Genomic DNA, 20,329 nt, shown 5'->3' on the forward strand with positions numbered 1-20,329 from the left:
CTCCCTCTCTCCCTCTCTCTCTCTGTCACTCTTTTAGTCGGCATCTACATCTTTGCCTCTCCGGCCGCCGTTAACTCGTTTGGCGACTTGTTTTGCCTGCTGCCGCACAACAAAACGCCGTAGCACATAAAAATAGTCTGTGGCAGAATTGTTGACTTCCCTTTTGACAAACGTGCCGGCCCACAAACGACAGCGACCGCCGTCTGTACATACATATCTTGATGTCTAGCATTGTGTGCCGCCCCTTCCTCCCCTCTCTCCCACCATCCCTTGCACACCTACATACCAAACACTGCAAAATTGCCATATTTTAAATTACATACACCTTACATACTTGCACATATTTTTAAGTTTTGTACTTCAACAGCAGAAAAGTTAAGCAGAAAACTTCCTCCAACACATTTACATGCAGAACTCTTCCGGTGCTCGGTAAAAAAAAAAAAAAAACGGAAAAAATAAAACAACAGCAAAAACTTGTTTTTCAAAGCATTAATACCCTAGAGCAGCTTATATATGGACTTATATACATATATATAGATTTTTATTCATAATATTTTTATATAATTCTTTGATCCAAATTAAATCTAGTTGAAACCAAGCTTATCAAATTTCAATTATCACACAAAATGCTCTGAAAGAGAGTTAAAAAAAATAGCTAGAAACTCATTTTTAAAAATAGTTTTTTTTAAGGCTTTCATAAGTTTCATAATAGTTTAATGTATTTTTTAATAATTACGAAGAATAGAAGAATAGGAAAAGTTTGCACTATGAAAGATCTTCAACTTCCACGGGGCAGTTTTTCACTGGTTTTTTCACTAACAATTTCAACTTGAAGCAAATCAGAAACAAGCTGTGTTTGCCGTATGATTAAAGTTTGCCTCTTGTTGTGTTAGGATTTTTTATATAAAATTGTAGTATCTATGTATGTATGTGAATATATATGTAAATGTATGTCAAGTGGCATAACTTATAGGGATAAGTAGATTGATTGAATAGAGTAAATCGAATTTCATACACAGAAATCCATATATATTGAATGAAAAACACATGAATATAAAAACTCAATGTGATCCCAGGCACTAGAAACTACAGATTTGCGATTCCGGTCAATTTCAGTTGAAGAACAAGCGTAATATATATTATCCCAAAGGTTAAGAAACGCATTAAACAATTTCTTTATACTGCATATCTGATATTAATTTTTTAAGTTAATTTTTTTTTCCCAATTGTCTAAAGAAAAGAAAATTTCGCGCTTTTTTAAAAAGAAAAGTCAAGTTTAAGCTCTTCGGGCATCCCAAGGATACCTTCTTTTTAAAGCATTTCTGCACTTTAAATGCTTTTCAGAATACTATTTAAAAGTGTGTTCCTCTTAATGTTTGGAATAAGATATCATTATGACGCAGAAAGCTTTCCTAACGGAGAGTTCTTTAAGACATCTCCAAAAGCCCTCCAACTTTTGACGTGCTCTTTGCGAGGCGTAATCTATTTTGACATAATTCAGACATTAGTTTTGTAGCCCAACCATCTCTATCCTTTCTTGTATAATAAATATTCCGGGAGAAACATTTATCAAAATAATGAAAACTCCTTCCAAATCAAACAATATTTTACAGCTTCTCGAAAAATGGTCGGACAAACTATTTTATTTAGCTCTCATTTATAAAGAAATATGGGTTAATTAGAAAACTACTTCTAAATAATAGAACATTTTATGATTTCCCGAAACATAATTGAAAAGTTTTCGAACTTTCCTTTTTATTTATCTCTCATTTATACAGAAATATGTTAAAGATATAAAATCTACTTCAATATTAGGTGAAATATTTATGTACATATATATCAAAGAAAACTTTACGATTTTCGGAAACAAAATAGAAAAGTTGTTCAACTTTCTTTTAATTCCATCTCTCATTTATACAGAAATATGTTAATGGTATAAAAACTACTTCAATCTTAGACTATCCAAGTACGAAAGATCACAATGTGCATATGTGAGAAAAAAAACTGGAAACACAGGTGTCCGCTTAAAAGATTTTCACTGTACTGTCCTTCTTAGACTACCCAAGTATATAAGATATAAGATGTATAACAGATAAACATGTTTATTTGAGCCCTATGTATCTGGAGAGCCCCATTAACCTGCTCAATCGAAAAACTTGTCTGGAGCATTAAAAGCGTCAACCATTTTGGGCTGTTGCAGCTTCGTTGAAAGCGAAAATAGCGCAACGGAGAGAAAATTGTGCATGGTGCTTGGGCCAGAAGTTTGTCTGCTTTTGCGAATGTATCTTGCAGATACATATCTAAAATTGCCACAAAGCATGCAGTAAGAACCAGACACAAGTAACTAAATATAACACGCACACATACACACACACACATAGGCACACGCACACACAGATCAGATACATACTAATGTATTTGCGGGGCTGTGTCTAGGTTCCCGCTTGCAATTTCATTTTCATTGCAACTTCATGCCCCTGACATCGGGCCATGCCAGCCTGTCGGCTGTTTCTGCTTGCCGCCCGCCGCCAACGACCCTTAGAGCAGTGCACACACGCACACACACACATACACACATACACTCTGCTGCTTTACACTGCTTTATTTTTGCGCCGTCTGCTAGTTTCTACGCTCATTCTTGTAAAATGCAAGTTGCTGCCGTCGCGGCGCGTCGTCGGCCTATTGAAGCTCTCTGCCGCGGCCGCTGTCACTGTTGCTGCCAGCAGCGCTGCCTGCGCCACTGCTAGTGCACTCGGCCATGCAGCTGCCTTTCTGTCTGTCTGTTTCTCTCTCTCGCTCTCACTCTTGCTCTCTACCTCTGTTACTCCCTCTCTCGCTGCCGCTATCGTCTCTGCTGTCAGCTGGCGTTGTGCGCCTGTGTGCGAGCGAGCCAGTGCGCCCGCTGCTTGCCCTAACCTACACCACAGAAAATTTATTGCGTCGGCTCTACTTCCACACACTTCACTTCACTTGATTTCATATGCTTGTATCTACGAGGCATACATTTTTCAGTCTGCTTCTCGAATTTTTGCCGTTCTTGTTGTTGTTGTTGCTGTTGCTGCTCTTTTATATTTATCTCTTCATTAGTTTTCGTTGGGTTTCATTGATGCAATTTTTGTTTATTTTCGTTTATTTTATTTCTTCTGTGAATTTTCAGCTAAATTTATGCCTCTATTTCATTGCAGATTCATAATCAATCGACCCGGTCAATTAATTACACTATTAAAGGATCATTTATAAAACATTCTGGCGGGCAAGCGCACGCCATAATTCAAGTAGATATATTGAGAAGCTACACTGCAATTAACTGCAAGTCGTAGAGTATTCAAAGGTTTTTAGTGGTAAGTTTGCAACTTGTTATCATTTAGTTTGTCCAGATATTGAGTTTGGCTGCCTTTTGACTTTGATCATGCGGCCCATTAGCTCAGCTGGTTAGAGCGTCGTGCTAATAACGCGAAGGTCGCGGGTTCGATCCCCCCATGGGCCATAATCCTTTTTATATATTTTTTTAAATGAAAAATAAATTTTTGTATTAATGAAGGTCCTCCAAACAAAATGGCTTCATGGTGGCCCATTAGCTCAGCTGGTTAGAGCGTCGTGCTAATAACGCGAAGGTCGCGGGTTCGATCCCCCCATGGGCCAGGATGTTTTTATTTTTATAAATATTTATAAATAAAATACTAATACTACATATATTAAACGAAATATACCAAAAGTGAAAATTTGATGCTGTAAATTATGCTTACCTGTACACGTATTACTAGACACTATAAAGTGGATGCATAATATTCATTGCTTGTGCTCCTGATATCCTATTTTAACTGATTCGTTATATTCGGGTCTTCAGTAATACCAAAAAGAATGGGTAGACAACGGGGCCCATTAGCTCAGCTGGTTAGAGCGTCGTGCTAATAACGCGAAGGCCGCGGGTTCGATCCCCCCATGGGCCAATTTATATTTTTCAATTTTTTTCAAATTATCGCGCATAATATACTAAAAATCTCTATGTATGAAAACAAATGCTAAACTGCACTGCTAAGTAAATGCTGTAAACTTTCATGTTTCTATATAAACTTAAGTTATTTACATGCATGTAAATATGGAAATGATATAAAAAATATTAAAAAAGCAATTTGGCCCATGGGGGGATCGAACCCGCGACCTTCGCGTTATTAGCACGACGCTCTAACCAGCTGAGCTAATGGGCCAGCTGCCAGGACGTGGCTAAATGTTGTACTTAAGCGCAGGCCAACATATTTAACATATTTTAAAATGTTTTCGAAAATTTTAAATATTTCTATAATATACCAACAGACATATATTTTATGTATACCAAAAAAAAACAAAAAGTAATTTTCGCCCAACGTGGGGCTCGAACCCACGACCCTGAGATTAAGAGTCTCATGCTCTACCGACTGAGCTAGCCGGGCCTTGTGAACTTCGGCAGCCTACACGGCATGTCCCTATAAAGTAGGAGTTCTGCGTTTCAACGTTGTGTAGCATTAAAGATGCCGACTCTATTTATAGGTGAGCTTGTCTGGTATTACACAAATAGATTGAAATCTTGATTAGCTGGTTTCCCCTTTCCTTGCCGACCCCTCGACTCCAGTAAGTTCTGGCTTTGTAATTGTTTCCATGATGGCCCCCATTGTGCGGTGCATTTTACTGTTTCCTAATGGAAACGATGTATAAAATTACGCGCCTACCTCAATGCAGAATCTAAAACCCGACTATCGAGGGGGTGTGCTGGCCTGCAGAGATAGAGAGGGGGAGAGAGAGAGGAAAGGAATGACAGCACAAGCTGACAACCAGCCACCCCGTCGGCCAAGTAATTTGCTATAAAATATTAAAACGAAACAATGTGCGAAAGGAAACAAAACAAAATACATGCATGCATATAGAAAAACAGACTCAGACATTGCGTGTGTGTGTGTGAAGGGAGTGAGGTGGGGAGGGGAGGGGGCGTAATGGGACCAAAAGAAACGAAGAGAGGCGGACCCAACCGGGACACGCGGACTTACGGTCAGACAGCAGGCAGATAATCAGCCTGGCAGACGGCTTTTCGGATGCCCTACGTGCAGAAGAGTCGGGCATATGTGTTGGGCATGTAATCAAGCTATAAATGTTTAAATTAAAAATATGATATAAATCAAAGAAGAAAAATTAAAATGCGACAATAAAAACTGGATTATTAGGAGAGAAAATTGTATATATATATGAAAACGGGTTTTTTTTATAAATTGACTTTAAGTATATGAAATTGCAAGACTCTTCCGAATTTTCATCTGGTTAGTTAGCTTAGTTGTACCCGTGTATTTCCCAGTAAATTTGTATGCTCTTCTATTTTCATTGTAAACGCGAAATAAAAGGGCAAAATGAAGCAAATGAAAGGCAAAGCTTATTTGTGCAGACAAATTGTTTGTGTTTATTGTCGTTGTCGGCTACTCAGCGCGACCTCCGTCTAGAACTGACACGCATAATACCATGCACAACAGCCAAACATACGCATATGCTTACATAAATACTCTTCCTCTCTCCCTCTCTCTTGTATGGCTATTTTCTCGTTTGTGTATGCCACAGGCTACAACAGCAGCGTCTGCGGCAGACAAGGCCAAATAAGTTAGGGTAGGTTCGCAAAATAAGCTAAACATGTTGTTGATTAAAAACAAGCAACAAAAAGTAACTGGCATTTCGGAGAGAATTTATTTAAAAAAAAAAAAAAAAATTGTTTTCGCCCAACGTGGGGCTCGAACCCACGACCCTGAGATTAAGAGTCTCATGCTCTACCGACTGAGCTAGCCGGGCTGTTGAATAGGCGTCGAAATGATCAGAAAATGGAACTTCATAAAATTGTCTATAAATTTGTATATGAAATATAAATGAATACAATGAAATGAATAGAAATGAAGTAAGATTACTCAAATAAGAAAAAGAAATTTGGTTACCAAGTAAAAAAGAAAAATAAATAAGGTGCCATAGATCTTGGATAAGAATTGTGTAGGTAAACAACAGAACAAAAAAAAACAGCACGGTTACTATAAAAATATATAAATGGAAGACAATACACAATATGTTTGAATACGTTGAGGAATTTACATTTATGTCACTTAAGTACACAGCGTAGTAACAAAAGTCACTGATAATACACACCTGTACTCACGAAACCTTGAGAATACTGAATAAACCTGATACATTTGTGTCTACCAAATGCTATAAAAAGCAAAAATGTTAAAGCTTTTATTGATACAGATATGTGAGCTATGTTCAGAGGTATTTCTGCAGGATCAGCAGCATAGAAAAACCTAAAGAATTTGACTAAGTTTCTTCAAATCTGAAAAACTAATTCATTTATTTAGTTAATACGAAAAAATCAAGAAAGTTTGCCAAAAACATCAATAACTGTAAAATATTTGGCATATCCTTAGCATAGAATTCAGCTACAGATACTTATCACAGATGAATATCAAGCCCGGCTAGCTCAGTCGGTAGAGCATGAGACTCTTAATCTCAGGGTCGTGGGTTCGAGCCCCACGTTGGGCGAATACGTTTTTGATTATTTTTTGTTTTTTAATTTTTATTTTTAATTTAACCTTGTGAGCAGAGCAAGTGCACTTACAACAGCTCTGCATTGTTTTGTGAAAACAAAACTGATGTCTATATGGAGAGGAAAAAAAAATAATATGTACAATATCGAAATGAAATGAGAGAATCAATGGAAAACGATTGATAGCCGGTTAGTAGATTGCACAGACGTCCTAAAATACAGCACAGAAAGCAAATGTAAATAAAAGCACGTTTAGAAAATGCATAAATTTGAATGCAAAACATAGCTCTAAATAAACAGCAGCAGTAAATACGACAAACAACAACAAAAACAAAATATACGAGAAACGTACAGTAAAAATATGAAAAACGTTTTTGTTTGTCATGCAAATAAAATGAAACGAGGCGAATGACTGAACTTAACCTTAAAACAACACACACACACACACACAAAATACCCCCATAAACAACACATACGTAATAAGTAATATCATATATGTGTGCATATAAATGTAGATTTCCTATATGGACTTGGACTTTTTTGTTTAGACAACGCAAATTGCGGTTAATGCACTGCAAATCAAAACCAAAAACTAAACGAACTCAACACACAAAACGCAAACATTGCAAAATTTTTGATGAATGCAAACTAAAGTGTACGGGTCGCTTAAAGAGGGAAAAGTAAGCCATATAAATGTACATACATATACTTTTACCATACACAACTTAACAACCGCACGAGCTGTGGGCTGAGGCCAACAAAAATATAATACAAATGCTTTTTATCTAAATATAGTTGAAAATAATACTGGCTATAAGTATTTTGCAACATTAAATACTATACCTAACAACACTGGCAGCCAAATTCGCCTTTGGGAAGCCTAAAGTCAACTCCCATATTGTCTAGTGGTTAGGATATCCGGCTCTCACCCGGAAGGCCCGGGTTCAATTCCCGGTATGGGAAGCATACCAAACTGAGTAGATCGGGTAATTTTTTGGATTTAATTATTTTTCTTTATTATTTTTTTGAATGTATATTTTTATAAATATCTATTTTTAACTACCCAAATATTGATAAACAACAATATTTAAGTCCATGAAAAAACTTAACATGCGCAACTCAAGAGCTCCCTCGAGTTCTGCTGCATCTGATAACGCCCCATTTCGTGCGTTTCCCTTGATGCATTTAATCGCAGTTCCCCCCTTTTTTCACGCGTGACGAAATGCCTTTGAGCAATTGCAAAAGTTGCTGTATGGGCGATCGAGCGATAAGTCTGGCATTATGTCTGGAGCCAGTTTCAAGTGCATAAACTGGTCAAGAGGCATGAAGAAAAGAAAAAACTGGCTCCACAACTTGCTGCACAGCAGAAACAGTAAACTGTGCAAAAGGGCCGACTGACGAGTCTTTTATATAAATGACCTTGGAGAGTTCGTTACAGAGTCTGATCGGGCAAAAAGGTGGCAAAAATGTAGCAGTCGCCCCCGGGTGGACTCGAACCACCAACCTTTCGGTTAACAGCCGAACGCGCTAACCGATTGCGCCACGGAGGCGGTTGAAAACGGGTCGATTATATACTAAATATAGACTTCTAAATATCATATATTTTATATTGTAATAAAAATTTGTAAGTCCAAATTACAAGCCCCAATATGTTGCCTAAAATAATGAACTACGAAGAGTATTAACATATTTATAATTTTAAGCAGCCGTTTTATATAAAACGTCAAAAATATAACATTTAAATATAAATATTCACTCATTTCCAATTTAAAATAATAAAATCAAATTTACAAGAAAGGTGAAAAAACAACGATCCTGCCAGGAGTCGAACCTGGAATCTTCTGATCCGTAGTCAGACGCGTTATCCATTGCGCCACAGGACCGACTGATCGTCCACAATTCTAATGTGCTTTACACTAACTGCTTGGAAATGTTCTGAGCTTTTGTGTTTTTTTCTTTTGCTCAATTTTAAGTTCGTTTCCAGCTGCTTGTGTTTGTTTTTATTTTTTATTTTATTTGGTTTTTTTTTTTGCTATTTACACATAAAATACTTTTACACTACGATAATTTATGCAAGTTCAGTGATTTTAGCGAGATATTGACGTCATTTGCAGAGGCGCCGACAAAGTTGAGTCTTTGTTTCTATAAGTTTTACAAATCTACTTTATCAAAACTTAAGAAAAAACTAGTTTTCAATGGTAAATTTATATTTATATTTATTTACAGATGAAAGGGGCTTCATTTATATTTTCAAAGCTAAATAGTTACATTAATATACCTTGTATATTTTAATGGGTTTTAATATATTTGTATTTCCTTATTTTTGCAGTTGAATTAAATATTGAACAACTTGAAGGACAACGCAGCTTTGATTCCGAGGTAGGTAAATAAATAAATGGACTTAGCTTAAACTTTATAATTAATCTGGAAAAGCGCTCTTTAAATCAAAATCTGGTTATGGCAATTGTGCTGGTTATATTTGTTAACATTGTTATTATATGCATGTGATTTATTGTGCAGGGCATGTATTATGGCCAGCTCTACGTTCAACTTAGATATTGTGTATGTTAAGTGTTGTTCACAGTTTATTTTCGAATTCTAAAACCAACAATTTGCCAAGTTCTTATGTGCATATATTGCGTGCTACAGCTGTTTATTCACACAATTCTCTAACCCGCCTCAGGGCCCAAGGCACGCCAGCTCTCAACTCCTTTGTGCCACTTCAGATTTCAGGCGCTATTATGCGGTGCCCCTGTCTTGGCCATAAAATATGCAAAAACTTTTCAGCACGTCATTTGATAACATGCTAACTGACCGGCCGTAGAGGGAAAGTGGGGGCTGGCTGGGTAGAACTTTGAAAAGGAAATTTGCAACCGCAAGCCGCACACTTGGCGCTCAGCTCTGAGAAAACGTTTTACGTTTTCATAATGCACGAGTGAAATTTATTGATTTATTTTTCTTTCAATTCCATTTAAAAGGCGCGTCAAGAACCGTGTCCTTGCCTACCAAAAGTCGCCGACATGGCGGCTGCCTATCGCCAGGTGGAAGACCTTTCCATTTCACATTGGTTCTGGCCGTGTTTCTGGCTCAAACTCTTTGTCTCTGTCTCTGGCTCTGTCTCGGCTGCAGTGGTCATTGTCAACGCCCAGTACTGAATGCCCATTAAAAGGTGTACAAACGGGTATATTATAGTTGAGCCAAGAAATGTAACAGGTGGTAGGCATGCCACACTTATGAATTTGAATATAGTTTATATATGGTTCAAGTAATCAAGTTCCAGCATTCATTACTAAATTTGATTATTTTATTTTATTTTTTCACCTTTCGTTAGCCTGCATTGGATTGCCTATATTACCAAACATTCTATTTATTTAAGAATCTGAATTTCGCCTAGGTATTATATTAAAAACTTACTGGGCGCAGTTTTTTATTTTAATTTATTTTATTATATTTCTTTCTTTCTCTCTTATCCCAAATATTCCCAAGAATAATCTTTTTTCTAAACTAAAAAAAAAGAAGGAAGAGTATCTACTATTATCTACTCTAATATCATTTACACAAATATTTAAGAGTACGCTTGAATTTATGCATAACACCATGCTTTATTTACGAGCTATTCGTGTTATATTGCAGTGTTTGCCAACACTGTCATAAGAATTCACAGTTGATTACTCCTGAGCTCCAGATACATATTCTCGCTTTAGTCACTCGTCTCTCGCCAACGACCATACCACGCTGAATACATCGGTTCTCGTCCGATCACCGAAATTAAGCAGCGTCGGGCGCGGTTAGTACTTAGATGGGGGACCGCTTGGGAACACCGCGTGTTGTTGGCATCGCTTAACAACTTTTTTTAATTTTTTAACTCTAGGATTATTTTTTTTTTTCATTTTCCTTAGTTCATAGTTGCTGTTGAGAATCAATTTAATTAACTCTCAGCTTTCAAATCTCGTCCATTTTAATATTCTGCTTCCCCTTTTTCTCTAAATAATGTGTACTTTGTTTATATGTATTACAAAGTTAATATTTATAAATAAAGTGATGATTTGAGTAAAAATTATAAACATTTTTTAAAGCTCAAATAAATAAAATATTGCTTCAGTTAATACATTGTTAAATAGCTACAATTTTGAGCGTTAACTTTATTTTGTCTGTTTTATTTTTAGTTTATAATTTTTTTTTTTTAATACGTGCTCCAAAAAGTTTTTAGGATATCTTCATGTCATGAACTTCTACTTATAAGAAACTCTTAGTACTTGCAGTTTTCTTGGCATTTTCACTTAACATTTCGTTTTTTTGCTTCGCTGGGCTCCAACATTCGGTCGGACGCCCATGTGGCCCACAAATTGGCGCATTGTTTGGGTCAAGGATGTGCAGCGTGGGGCTGGGCGGGGATGGCTGCGCCTTGCACATTTTGACGGCACTTGACTTGAAAGCTTTGAACTTTTAACAGGCGTGTGAACACAGTACAGCCCCCTTGCATCCCTGCCTCCCCGTCACCCTAAGCGATGGGGTCAGTTGGGGTTCACACTTTGAGTGCGCCATCAAAAATTGGAGGAATTTGCAAATTTCTGTGTGTGCAGCATGCATAAAACATGAAGAAATGTCTGCCGGAAAAATGTCACTAAATGGTAAACAGAATGCTCTAAGGAGGGAGGGGGGGCTCACGATAATCCCCTGACAATAGCTAACAGGTAACAGGCTTTTGGTTGGATATTACAAGCTAAAACGCAATATTTGGTAATGTTAACTGATTAATATGCAAATCACGTTCGCTCTTTAATCTTGTTTTGCTGGAAGCAAGAAAATTTAAATTTCTTTAAAAATTTGCCGAATATACTTTTCGAATTATATTTGAAGTACCAAGAACTTTAATTATATATATTATATATTAATCACGCTCGGGTCCAAACATTCTGAAATTATGAATTCGAATCAATTATATTTGATTGTGTTTTGAGAAATTAATATTACCGTCCATGTTTGACTTGTGGTGAGAATCTTAAAGCCGAAAAATAAACTTTCTTTCATTAAACATTTGCATCGCAAATTTCCAGCCAAGAACAAATCTCTTTGATAACAAAATTTTGCCAATAACGTTTTTCACCATTTTTTCACGCTTGCGGGTGGAATTGGCCAAATACATAACATAGCAAACACTTACAGCTTTCTAGTTCTTACGGTCAGTCAGTCAGTTAGTCAGTCAGTCAGTCAGTGAATTAGTCAGTCAGTCAGTTGGTCAGTCACTAAATTTTGTCAGTCAGTTGGTCAGTCAGTCAATCATTCAGACAATTATCAGGTCAATCAGTCAGTTAGTGAATTAGTCAGTCAGTCAGTCAATCTATAAATTAGTCAGTCAGTCATTTAGTCAGTCAATCAGTTTTTGAGTCAGGTATTCATTCTGTCAATCATTCATGAAGTCAATCAGTCAATCATTCAGACAACTGTTCGGTCAATCAGTCAGTAAGTGAATTAGTCAGTCAGTCAATCAGTGAATTAGTCAGTAAGTTATTCATTCCCTCAGTCATTCATTAAGTCAATCAGTCAATCAGTACAAACAGTTTTATATAAATAAACTAGACATTTGTATATGAAGATCATATTCGTATGAAATTATATTTGTGGTAAAAAGGGCTTTCGGTTTCCGTAAACTTCCACAAACTGTCAATTAAATCAACCAATCAATCCATCAAGCAATTAAATTCTATATATTCTATTCTATTGTCAGCTTGTTCATGTATCAAAATCATTGAAGCGTTGTGAACTCGATGCGTTCTCTTTTGTGAGTGCGCACTGTAATGATCGACTGTAGAATGCAGCACTACAAGAAATACTAGAACTCTATCGATCTAATTTTATATTATTTGGCAAACTTCTTCGGCATTTGGAGCTTAGCCACCCCATCCATCACACCCACCCCCTCTCCTTTAAACCACCCAAACACATTGCCAGCTAATAAAAAAAAAAAAATTAAAAATTATAAAAAGAAAATGTGACCTACCTGTGTCATTTACACAGGTGTAAATGGCATGCACGACATTTCACATAGCATGCTGGCTGCTCAGTCGCCCCCCCAAACCCCCCTTCCCCCAGCACATTGCCGTGCAACTGCCACTCGTCGTCACATGATGCATCCGCTGACATAGCAAAAACCCGCTGCTGCAGCCGCCACCGCCATTGCTCCGCCCCGCTTCACTTCCGCTTGTACAACGCCCTTAAAGCAAAAAAAAAAAAAAAAACCAAGAACAACAGCAACAACAACAACAAAATACTAAAACGAGAGTGAATGCAATTTTGCTGCTGCCGCTGCTGCGTCGCTGCCGCCAGAGCCAAAAATAAACATGCAACGTTAAATAGGCCGCCACAAACTACTCTCTAGTTGTAGTTGTAGTTGTAGTTGTAGTTGACTGCGCTCTCAGCCTATGAGCGCGCTCTCTGCGCGCTCTCGCCAAGTGCAAAAGCTGGCCTCCGCTTTGCTGTAATTTACGTCATGTACGTGGCCAGCATATAGCTCGCTCTCGCTCTCTCTCTGTCTCTCTCTCTTGCATTGCTATTTGGGCATTGCACATTGGGACGAGCCCGTTTGCGTAGGTATGTGTATGTATGTGTGTTTGGCGCTTGCAACACTATTACAAATTTTATTGTTTTTTTTTTTTTAGCTAGCCGCTAGCCCATTGTAAAATGCTGTAAGTTGCATGCGCTGCTCGCCGCTCACACTTGCATGTGCATGTGCGTGTGTGTGCGTGTGTGTGTGTGTGTGTGTGTTTGTTTCGAGTGTAAAATTATTCATTTTTTCTAAGGTTCAGTCGCAGAGTTGAAGGTCAGTTGATGTTTTATGTCATTCAACTTGCCGTCGTTGTTGTCGTCGCCGTTTTTGCTGTTGTTGTTGTTGTTTTCGCTGCTTTTACATTTTCGTCATTGCTGCGCTTTGTGCTTTTTTTTTTATTGCCTTTGTTGTTGCCACTGTTTATAAATGTTTGCCGCGACTCGCTTGCGTGTTGAGCCATTCAATTGGGGCGTGTTGCCTGGTATCCACTCCCATTCCCATAGCCTTTCCCTGAAGCGAGCCCAAATGCATTCTTTCGCGAAATGTTATATCATCTTAAAGTCGTTACAAATGTCCTGAATTGGTAAGCGAGAAAGTAAGCAGGCAGCGGTTGAATATTTGCAATTGAAAAAGAAATCGAAAATTTGACTAAAATAAAATCCTAAACAGTTGGAAAAACTTTGAAAAGTCCTACTCGAAATGTTTGGCATACAGGAAAGTATTAGAATTCAATTACAGTGGAACTAAAGTGAGTTTTTTTTAATGACAATAATCTTTGAAAATAAAAATTCCAAATTTCGATACCTATTTAACTCAAAGGGAAATATTGCATGCTCTATAAATGCAAAAACTTTTTCTTTTCTCACCTTTTCACAAGCCACAATCTAACATGTGTTTGTTTTTTGGTTATTTGCCGCAAATAACCTTTGACATACTGTTGTGAACTTTAGTTTGTGCATTTTTGCCTAACACAGGGTCGTTTAGTTGGTTTGGCTCTGGCGCTTTGTTGGATTCCCCTTGGGCTAATAGGTTCAATAGACGATTATTGCAGGCCAGTTGCAGGTGTGAGTAAGTGAGGTTAAGTGCGTTCTGCTCGCATGCAACCAAGAAAGTCACGTAAGTGCAATAAACAACTGTTAGGCCACGGCATGTACATACATATGTATAAGAAAACTGAACTTTCTATGACGATCCTGATGATTCCATCATCGGCTCAAACACCTGACCTTTTCACTTGACTGAAGCGCTCAAAATAAAGTTTAAAAATTGCCAAATTCCCACGAAATGAAGAAAACAACAGCAACTACAACAACAACAACAACAACAACAACAACAACAGCAACAAAAACAACAAAAACACGTGTGCGTCTTATTGTCCGTCATAGTCTTAATGCACTCTGCGTGTGAGCAGTCCAGACAGACAGACAGAAAAGAGCGAGAAAAAGCATACATGCACACATACTTATGTATATATGTATGCATGCATGCACATACATACACACATAAATTCCATTAAAGAAAAAAAGAAGCATTAAAATCAAAAGTCACATAGCAGCGACGTCGCGCCGACGCCGACAGCGAAATCAACACAAAAAGTGTGTTACAAAGTCAAAAGCACAACAACAATAAGCAACAACAAGTAGAGCTTAAAAACCACAACGAAAAAGAAACCAAGAATACCACCAGCAACAACAACTAAACACAACCAAAAGCGGCAGCAGCAGCAGCAGCGGCAGCGGCAGCGGCAGCGGCAGTAGCAGCAATAACCAGCCAGTCAGGCACACACAATGAGCCCAAGTCGAAAACCAGTTTTTTGAAAAGTTCCGCACGCTGGCCCCAAACTTGTATTTGTGTGTGTGCACAGTGGGCCGCAAATAAATTTATACAGTATCAAAACACATCTTCTGTTGATAGCTAATTTAAACGGCTAGTCACTTGATTTAGTTCGCATAAAAAAATATTGATCTAATTTACCACATTAGAGCATCATTAAATCTCTTAATATTATCAAAGATAATATATAAAATTTTTAGTTTCCCTAATGCACGCCCCATACCACAGTGCATATCGATGGCAGCCGAATGCTGCCGCTTTGGCTACTGCACGTCTGTGTTGTTGCTGTTGTTGTTTTTAGTGTTGCTGTTCGCGCGAAAGTTGAGCGCAGCTTAGGCAAAGGCAGCGTCAAAGCATTGCCAAAGCAGAAAAAATGAGAAGCGCGCATGCGCCGCAAGCAAAAGCAACACAGCAATAACAATTGCAAGCGCTCCACACTCGCCCCCGCAAACGCAAAAGAGACATGACAAGTGAGAGCGAGAGAGCGCGCGAAAGAGCGCCAAGAGAGCATCGCGCCCGTTTGGGTACGACAGCAACGCAGCAGCAGCAGCAGCAGCAGCAACGGGCTAACGGCAACGGCGGCCTTTTAGTTTTAGTTTTTATGTGCGGCTCTCGTGTAATAAAAATTACATTGCGCGTCGTTTATGTCGCTGAAAAAAGTGCAGAAAATAAAGAGGAAAGAAATAGAAACAAATTTGTGCTAGAAATACCAGCATAAAAAAAACGTAAAGTGAAACAAATTTTAGTTTAATTAAAACAACTCGCATGCCCTGCGCCTTGTCTCAGTGTGCGTGCGTGTTTACGTGCATGTGAATTTGTTATTGTTGTGTGTGTCTGTGTGTGCGCTTGTGTGTCAATTTGCTTGAGAAAAGTTCTGTAAGAACGACAACAATCACAAAAACGATAACATTTGGAAGTAATGTTAGTTACAATATGCACACAGATGCATTCAAATATGTATGTAAACTTCTAAACAACTGCAAAAACTGTGCCGTGCCAAGTGTTATTGCTTTTGTTGTTGCTGCTGCTGCTGCTGCTGCTGCTGCTGCGGCTGACGTAGCCCTCCCTTTCCCACCCATATGACAATTCCATGCATTTGTTGGCGCTTGTTTACTCTGAGAGAGCGGCACCAACTATAAACTGAGAGCACAACTGAGTGCAGCAGAAGCTCTTGTTGTCGATGCTGCTCCTCATGCTGCTGGTGCTGGTGCTGCTTCTGCCAGCTAGTGACGTTTCCTTTCTCCCTTTTTGCCACCCACACGTCACTCTCATGCTGTCGCTGGCGCTTGTTTACTCGTGCGTTCTCCTGAGCATGAAAATTGAGAGCGGAAAGAGAGAGGTTGCAGTGTGTGCGTATTGTTGTTGTTGTCGTTCTTATTATGGCGCGTGTAATGTTTAACAAATAACAGAAATAGCATTTTAGTGCAAAAATTAACGGGCACATTGAACAAATTTCATTCAAACATTTTGCTGTGCTGTGTATTTTTTTATTCTGTTTCTTTGGCTTTTTTGTCGCCTGCCAATAAATTTGCTGAAAAATGCACGTGTCCATCTCTGGAGCAGGGGCTGTGAACGTGGAGCGGGGGCTGGGGGGTCAGTCGGCGTTGCCATTTGAGTGAGACCCAATTGCATAGTCAGCCCCATTCTGCTTACACTAGCCGCAAACGTGCTCCCGTTGCCACTTTGTCGCTCTCTCGCGCGCGCTCTCTCTCTCTCGTTCTCGCTCTCTCGCTCTGAAGCAAAGTGCAATAGCGCACAGTGTGTCAAATGTCATTTGTATGATGATTAGTTAAAATTAAATAGACATTAAAGTGTCAAAAAATGTATTTGATTGATTGATTGAGCGAATGTTGTTGCAATTTATTTACAGATTTGTTTTTTTTTTCTGTGAACGGACAACCAAGAAACGTAAACAAAGTGACAAAATAAAACAAACAAAACAAACATTGGTAATCAATTTTGGATTTAATGACAAACTCAACTGCATGCAAAATTGGTAAGTAATTAATGACAAAATCAATCTCATGACAATACGAGTGTACAAATTAAAAGTGTGAGTTGTTTTTTCAATTATATTTGACTTAGTGTAATGTGTGAAAATTGCACTGAAAAGCACCTGAAATGTCAGCTAATTAGTAATTGAAATTCAGCTTGTGGCGAAGGAAAATAAATTTTGCTTAGCAATTGCAGCTACAATTCATTGCACTCCGCTTAAAAAGAAATGTAGAAAAAGAGCAGTTAAATAAGAAAAGAAGTGGAAAAACTGAGCAACTCTTTCGCTAATTGTAATGCACATGCATAAATTGCAGCTGCTTTGCGGCGCGCCAATTGGCAATGCAGATGAGTTTTGAGTCGTCTTCTTTTTATACATACATATATATATTTTTCCCTCGTTTTTCACTAAAAAACAAAAAATAAATAAAAACAACAACAACAATTTTCGCAGCGGAAATGCATCGTTTACGACGTCCGTCAGACAGACAGTCAGTCAGTCAGTCAAGTTTTCAGACAGTTGGTTTAGTCATACGATAGACAGACAGACTGTAATATATATATACATATATGTTCATACCGCTTGTTGCCCGATTTGGCGGCATCTTTCGCAAATGAGTGCAAGTGCAACATGTCAGCGACAAAAGGCGAATAAACTTTGCCAATTGTAATACAAACAAAATACAGCAAAACAAAAAAAAAAAAAAAAAAATAAAAGAAATAAATTTTATTTTCATCTGTGTGTCGAATAAATAGATTTCAATCTGCCAATTTCGTATGCCCTACATATAGTTGTTCTATAGGGTATATTGAACGGGGCATTAAGTTTGTAACAGCTGACTTGTTGAACTCCATACGGTCCATAAGTCTATTTATATAAAGAATTGTCTTTAATGTTGGTATTCAGATACTCTATAAAAATAATTATATCCCTATAGTATAATATATATAGTCAATCCTTGGTTCTCTATACTTTATAGTAAAATTATTGAAAATATATTTTTGGACCAAAATGTATTTTATTTCTAATTTTGGTCTGGCTTTCGCCTATATATAGTAAATGCCTAAATTGGGTGTGATTATATAGTCTGACCGTTTTAGCTTTTACTTCTTTTCTACTTATCGATATCTAATGTTATCGGAAAACACAACCCTGGCAGAAATTCGCAACTACAAGTACATATCACAAGCAATTGCTATGAAATACGTTTACAATCAATAAAAATGAAAATACAAAATACTTAAATCAGAAACAAAAATCAATGCTAATAAATTAGGTATTGTCTATGCAAAATAAGCGGTAACTCTTAGTCGAGCTTTTAACCTTGCTCTATTTATAGAAAAGTCCGTATAGTAAAATGCTTTTTCCATTTGTGCAGCTTGATTGAATTTCGTGCGTTGGTCACAAGTGTAATAAACATATTATTGCACATGTTCACCCACCCCTCGCGCCCCCCTCCCCCTCCTACCAAGGAAGTCGAAGTGGGTTGCGGGTGAGTCCTTACATAAGCAGAGCTATAAAGAAATTGGGTCAACGTCGGCGTGAGCGACCTTATCAAGGATTCTGGGTCAATATGCTGACGCCACGCACAACTGCGACTGTGTGTGTGTGTGTGTGTGTGTGTTTTGTGTGCGCGTGTGTGTGTCTAGCTAATTGTATGCGTGCGGGCATGTGAGCTATTAGGAGGCGTGGCCATGCATTCTCTTGAGAATACAATCTGCCGGACGACGCTGCAAACAAAGACAAAGGGCAAGCTTTTAGACAAGAGACGTTGCTGTGTGAGTGTGTGGGCGGGGGTGGGGCTGGTGCGGCACGACTGTGGGGTGGTGGTTGGGCGCATGCAGTTTGCAATTATGACGAGTACTTAAGGTGCATTTAACTGCTGCATTGACCTCGTTTAGCGTCTGGTAATTGACATCTGGTCATGCGAACTAAACAAATGCAAAAATAGAAAGAAAAAACAAAAGTAATCATGCAACGAGAAGTTTATAAAAAGTTAAGATCATAAAAGTTAAACTAATAAAAAATAGAAAAATATCATATTGAGAAAAGAAAAATAAGTAAAATAGGATTATTAAAATAACAATAAAGAACAAGAAACATATTATTACAGTTAAATGCATATTTATTAAAAATTATTTATATACAATATTAAAAACGAAAAAAAAAAGCAAAAAGTTGTTCCGCCCCCGGGTGGACTCGAACCACCAACCTTTCGGTTAACAGCCGAACGCGCTAACCGATTGCGCCACGGAGGCAGTTGTGATGCAATCGGCCAAAGTTGATTTTACTAAGCAGTGCACAGATTCTTTCAAAGCAGTTCAACGAACAAAAGCTCTTTTTCTTTTGTACAGCTTTGTCTGTGATTTTGTTTTCAAGTAGGAAACAATTTTGCGGAGTTACCGCAGCCTCCGTGGCGCAATCGGTTAGCGCGTTCGGCTGTTAACCGAAAGGTTGGTGGTTCGAGTCCACCCGGGGGCGTTTCAATATTTTTTATTTTTCTTCTTATATAAATAGTTTCTATTCTTGTTTAACTTTCTTTTTTTTTCTCTCTTATTGCAGCGGCATAGCACCTGACAAACTATGTAAAATAAAATGCTTATAGCCAACATGAAGGCGTGGCCATGTTGTCAAACGCGACTGCAACAGCAACAAGAACAACAACAGCAATTTACAGCTTTTAAGAATAACGTGCATGCAACATGTACCGTTTGAATGCCACACAACAGCAGACGCAGCAACAACAGCAACAAAACCAACAACAACAAAAGCAGCCGCTGCCGCAGCCGCAGCCACAACAACAAACCAAACAAAAGCAATCAACAATACCCAGTCACATATTGTTGCAGCAACAATTAGCCGCTGCCGCTGCCGCAGCCGCCGCCGCTGCCGCTGGCGCTGGCAACAGCAACAGCAACAACAATGCTGCCGCGGTTGCCTTGACCTTTCAAGTGGCCAATGCAAATGGCGGTGCAGCAGCAACAACTGCAATCAGTGTTGAGGATAAATTAAAGCTATTGACAACTGCCAAGGCGACGCCAGCGTCGACGCCAACGTCAACGCCAACGCCGACGTTAACGCTGACGTCAACGCCAAAGCCCGCTTCAACAATTAAAACCGAACCCATGCCTGACGTCATCGCCTTGACCACCAGCAACAACAACAACAACAACAACAGCAATAACAATAGCAATAGCAGCAGCGCAGCCAACGTCAGCAGCGGCATTGCCTCAACGTCAGCCGCAGCCGCAGCAGCCGCTGCAGCAGCTGCCGCGGCAGCAGCAGCAGCAGCATCTTCCAATGGGCATTTAGTATTTGTGCCCAACAAACGCGCGCGTCTCGATGCGTAAGTTCTGCCTGAGCTTTCACATTTCGCACGCACTAACACTCTCCCTCTCTCTCACTCTCTCTC

General features: G+C 38.6%; 1 protein-coding gene and 13 non-coding genes across 18 annotated transcripts in view; 8 read left to right on the top strand and 6 right to left on the bottom strand.

The window, feature by feature from the left end:
- The window catches only part of EcR (Ecdysone receptor), a 125,325-nt gene that overhangs the window by 1,038 nt on the left and 103,958 nt on the right, over window positions 1–20,329 (top strand). For 3 of the 5 annotated variants that reach the window (XM_032437490.2, XM_032437491.2, XM_070210394.1), the window contains exons 2-5: window positions 3,186–3,341; window positions 8,874–8,923; window positions 16,795–16,920; window positions 19,480–20,263. In XM_032437490.2, coding sequence (XP_032293381.1) covers window positions 19,620–20,263 — 644 coding nt within the window. In that variant the 5' untranslated portion in view covers window positions 3,186–3,341; window positions 8,874–8,923; window positions 16,795–16,920; window positions 19,480–19,619. Of the gene's footprint in view, window positions 1–3,185; window positions 3,342–8,873; window positions 8,924–15,502; window positions 15,650–16,794; window positions 16,921–19,479; window positions 20,264–20,329 lie in introns of those variants that run through there. The other 2 variants (XM_032437493.2, XM_032437492.2) reach the window with 2 other exon arrangements.
- Window positions 3,414–3,487, top strand: TRNAI-AAU (transfer RNA isoleucine (anticodon AAU)). Its single transcript has one exon. It is a non-coding gene; the product is annotated as a tRNA-Ile (tRNA).
- Window positions 3,569–3,642, top strand: TRNAI-AAU (transfer RNA isoleucine (anticodon AAU)). Its single transcript has one exon. It is a non-coding gene; the product is annotated as a tRNA-Ile (tRNA).
- On the top strand, window positions 3,877–3,950 carry TRNAI-AAU (transfer RNA isoleucine (anticodon AAU)). Its single transcript has one exon. It is a non-coding gene; the product is annotated as a tRNA-Ile (tRNA).
- On the bottom strand, window positions 4,135–4,208 carry TRNAI-AAU (transfer RNA isoleucine (anticodon AAU)). The gene has a single exon. It is a non-coding gene; the product is annotated as a tRNA-Ile (tRNA).
- Window positions 4,358–4,430, bottom strand: TRNAK-CUU (transfer RNA lysine (anticodon CUU)). Its single transcript has one exon. It is a non-coding gene; the product is annotated as a tRNA-Lys (tRNA).
- On the bottom strand, window positions 5,733–5,805 carry TRNAK-CUU (transfer RNA lysine (anticodon CUU)). Its single transcript has one exon. It is a non-coding gene; the product is annotated as a tRNA-Lys (tRNA).
- TRNAK-CUU (transfer RNA lysine (anticodon CUU)) lies at window positions 6,468–6,540 on the top strand. The gene has a single exon. It is a non-coding gene; the product is annotated as a tRNA-Lys (tRNA).
- TRNAE-CUC (transfer RNA glutamic acid (anticodon CUC)) lies at window positions 7,436–7,507 on the top strand. Its single transcript has one exon. It is a non-coding gene; the product is annotated as a tRNA-Glu (tRNA).
- Window positions 8,021–8,094, bottom strand: TRNAN-GUU (transfer RNA asparagine (anticodon GUU)). The gene has a single exon. It is a non-coding gene; the product is annotated as a tRNA-Asn (tRNA).
- Window positions 8,355–8,427, bottom strand: TRNAR-ACG (transfer RNA arginine (anticodon ACG)). Its single transcript has one exon. It is a non-coding gene; the product is annotated as a tRNA-Arg (tRNA).
- Window positions 10,262–10,380, top strand: LOC6626160 (5S ribosomal RNA). Its single transcript, XR_048961.1, has one exon. It is a non-coding gene; the product is annotated as a 5S ribosomal RNA (ribosomal RNA).
- TRNAN-GUU (transfer RNA asparagine (anticodon GUU)) lies at window positions 19,102–19,175 on the bottom strand. The gene has a single exon. It is a non-coding gene; the product is annotated as a tRNA-Asn (tRNA).
- On the top strand, window positions 19,325–19,398 carry TRNAN-GUU (transfer RNA asparagine (anticodon GUU)). Its single transcript has one exon. It is a non-coding gene; the product is annotated as a tRNA-Asn (tRNA).

This window comes from Drosophila virilis, chromosome 5, assembly GCF_030788295.1.
Source record: "Drosophila virilis strain 15010-1051.87 chromosome 5, Dvir_AGI_RSII-ME, whole genome shotgun sequence".
NCBI classification, from domain to species: Eukaryota; Metazoa; Arthropoda; class Insecta; order Diptera; family Drosophilidae; genus Drosophila; species Drosophila virilis.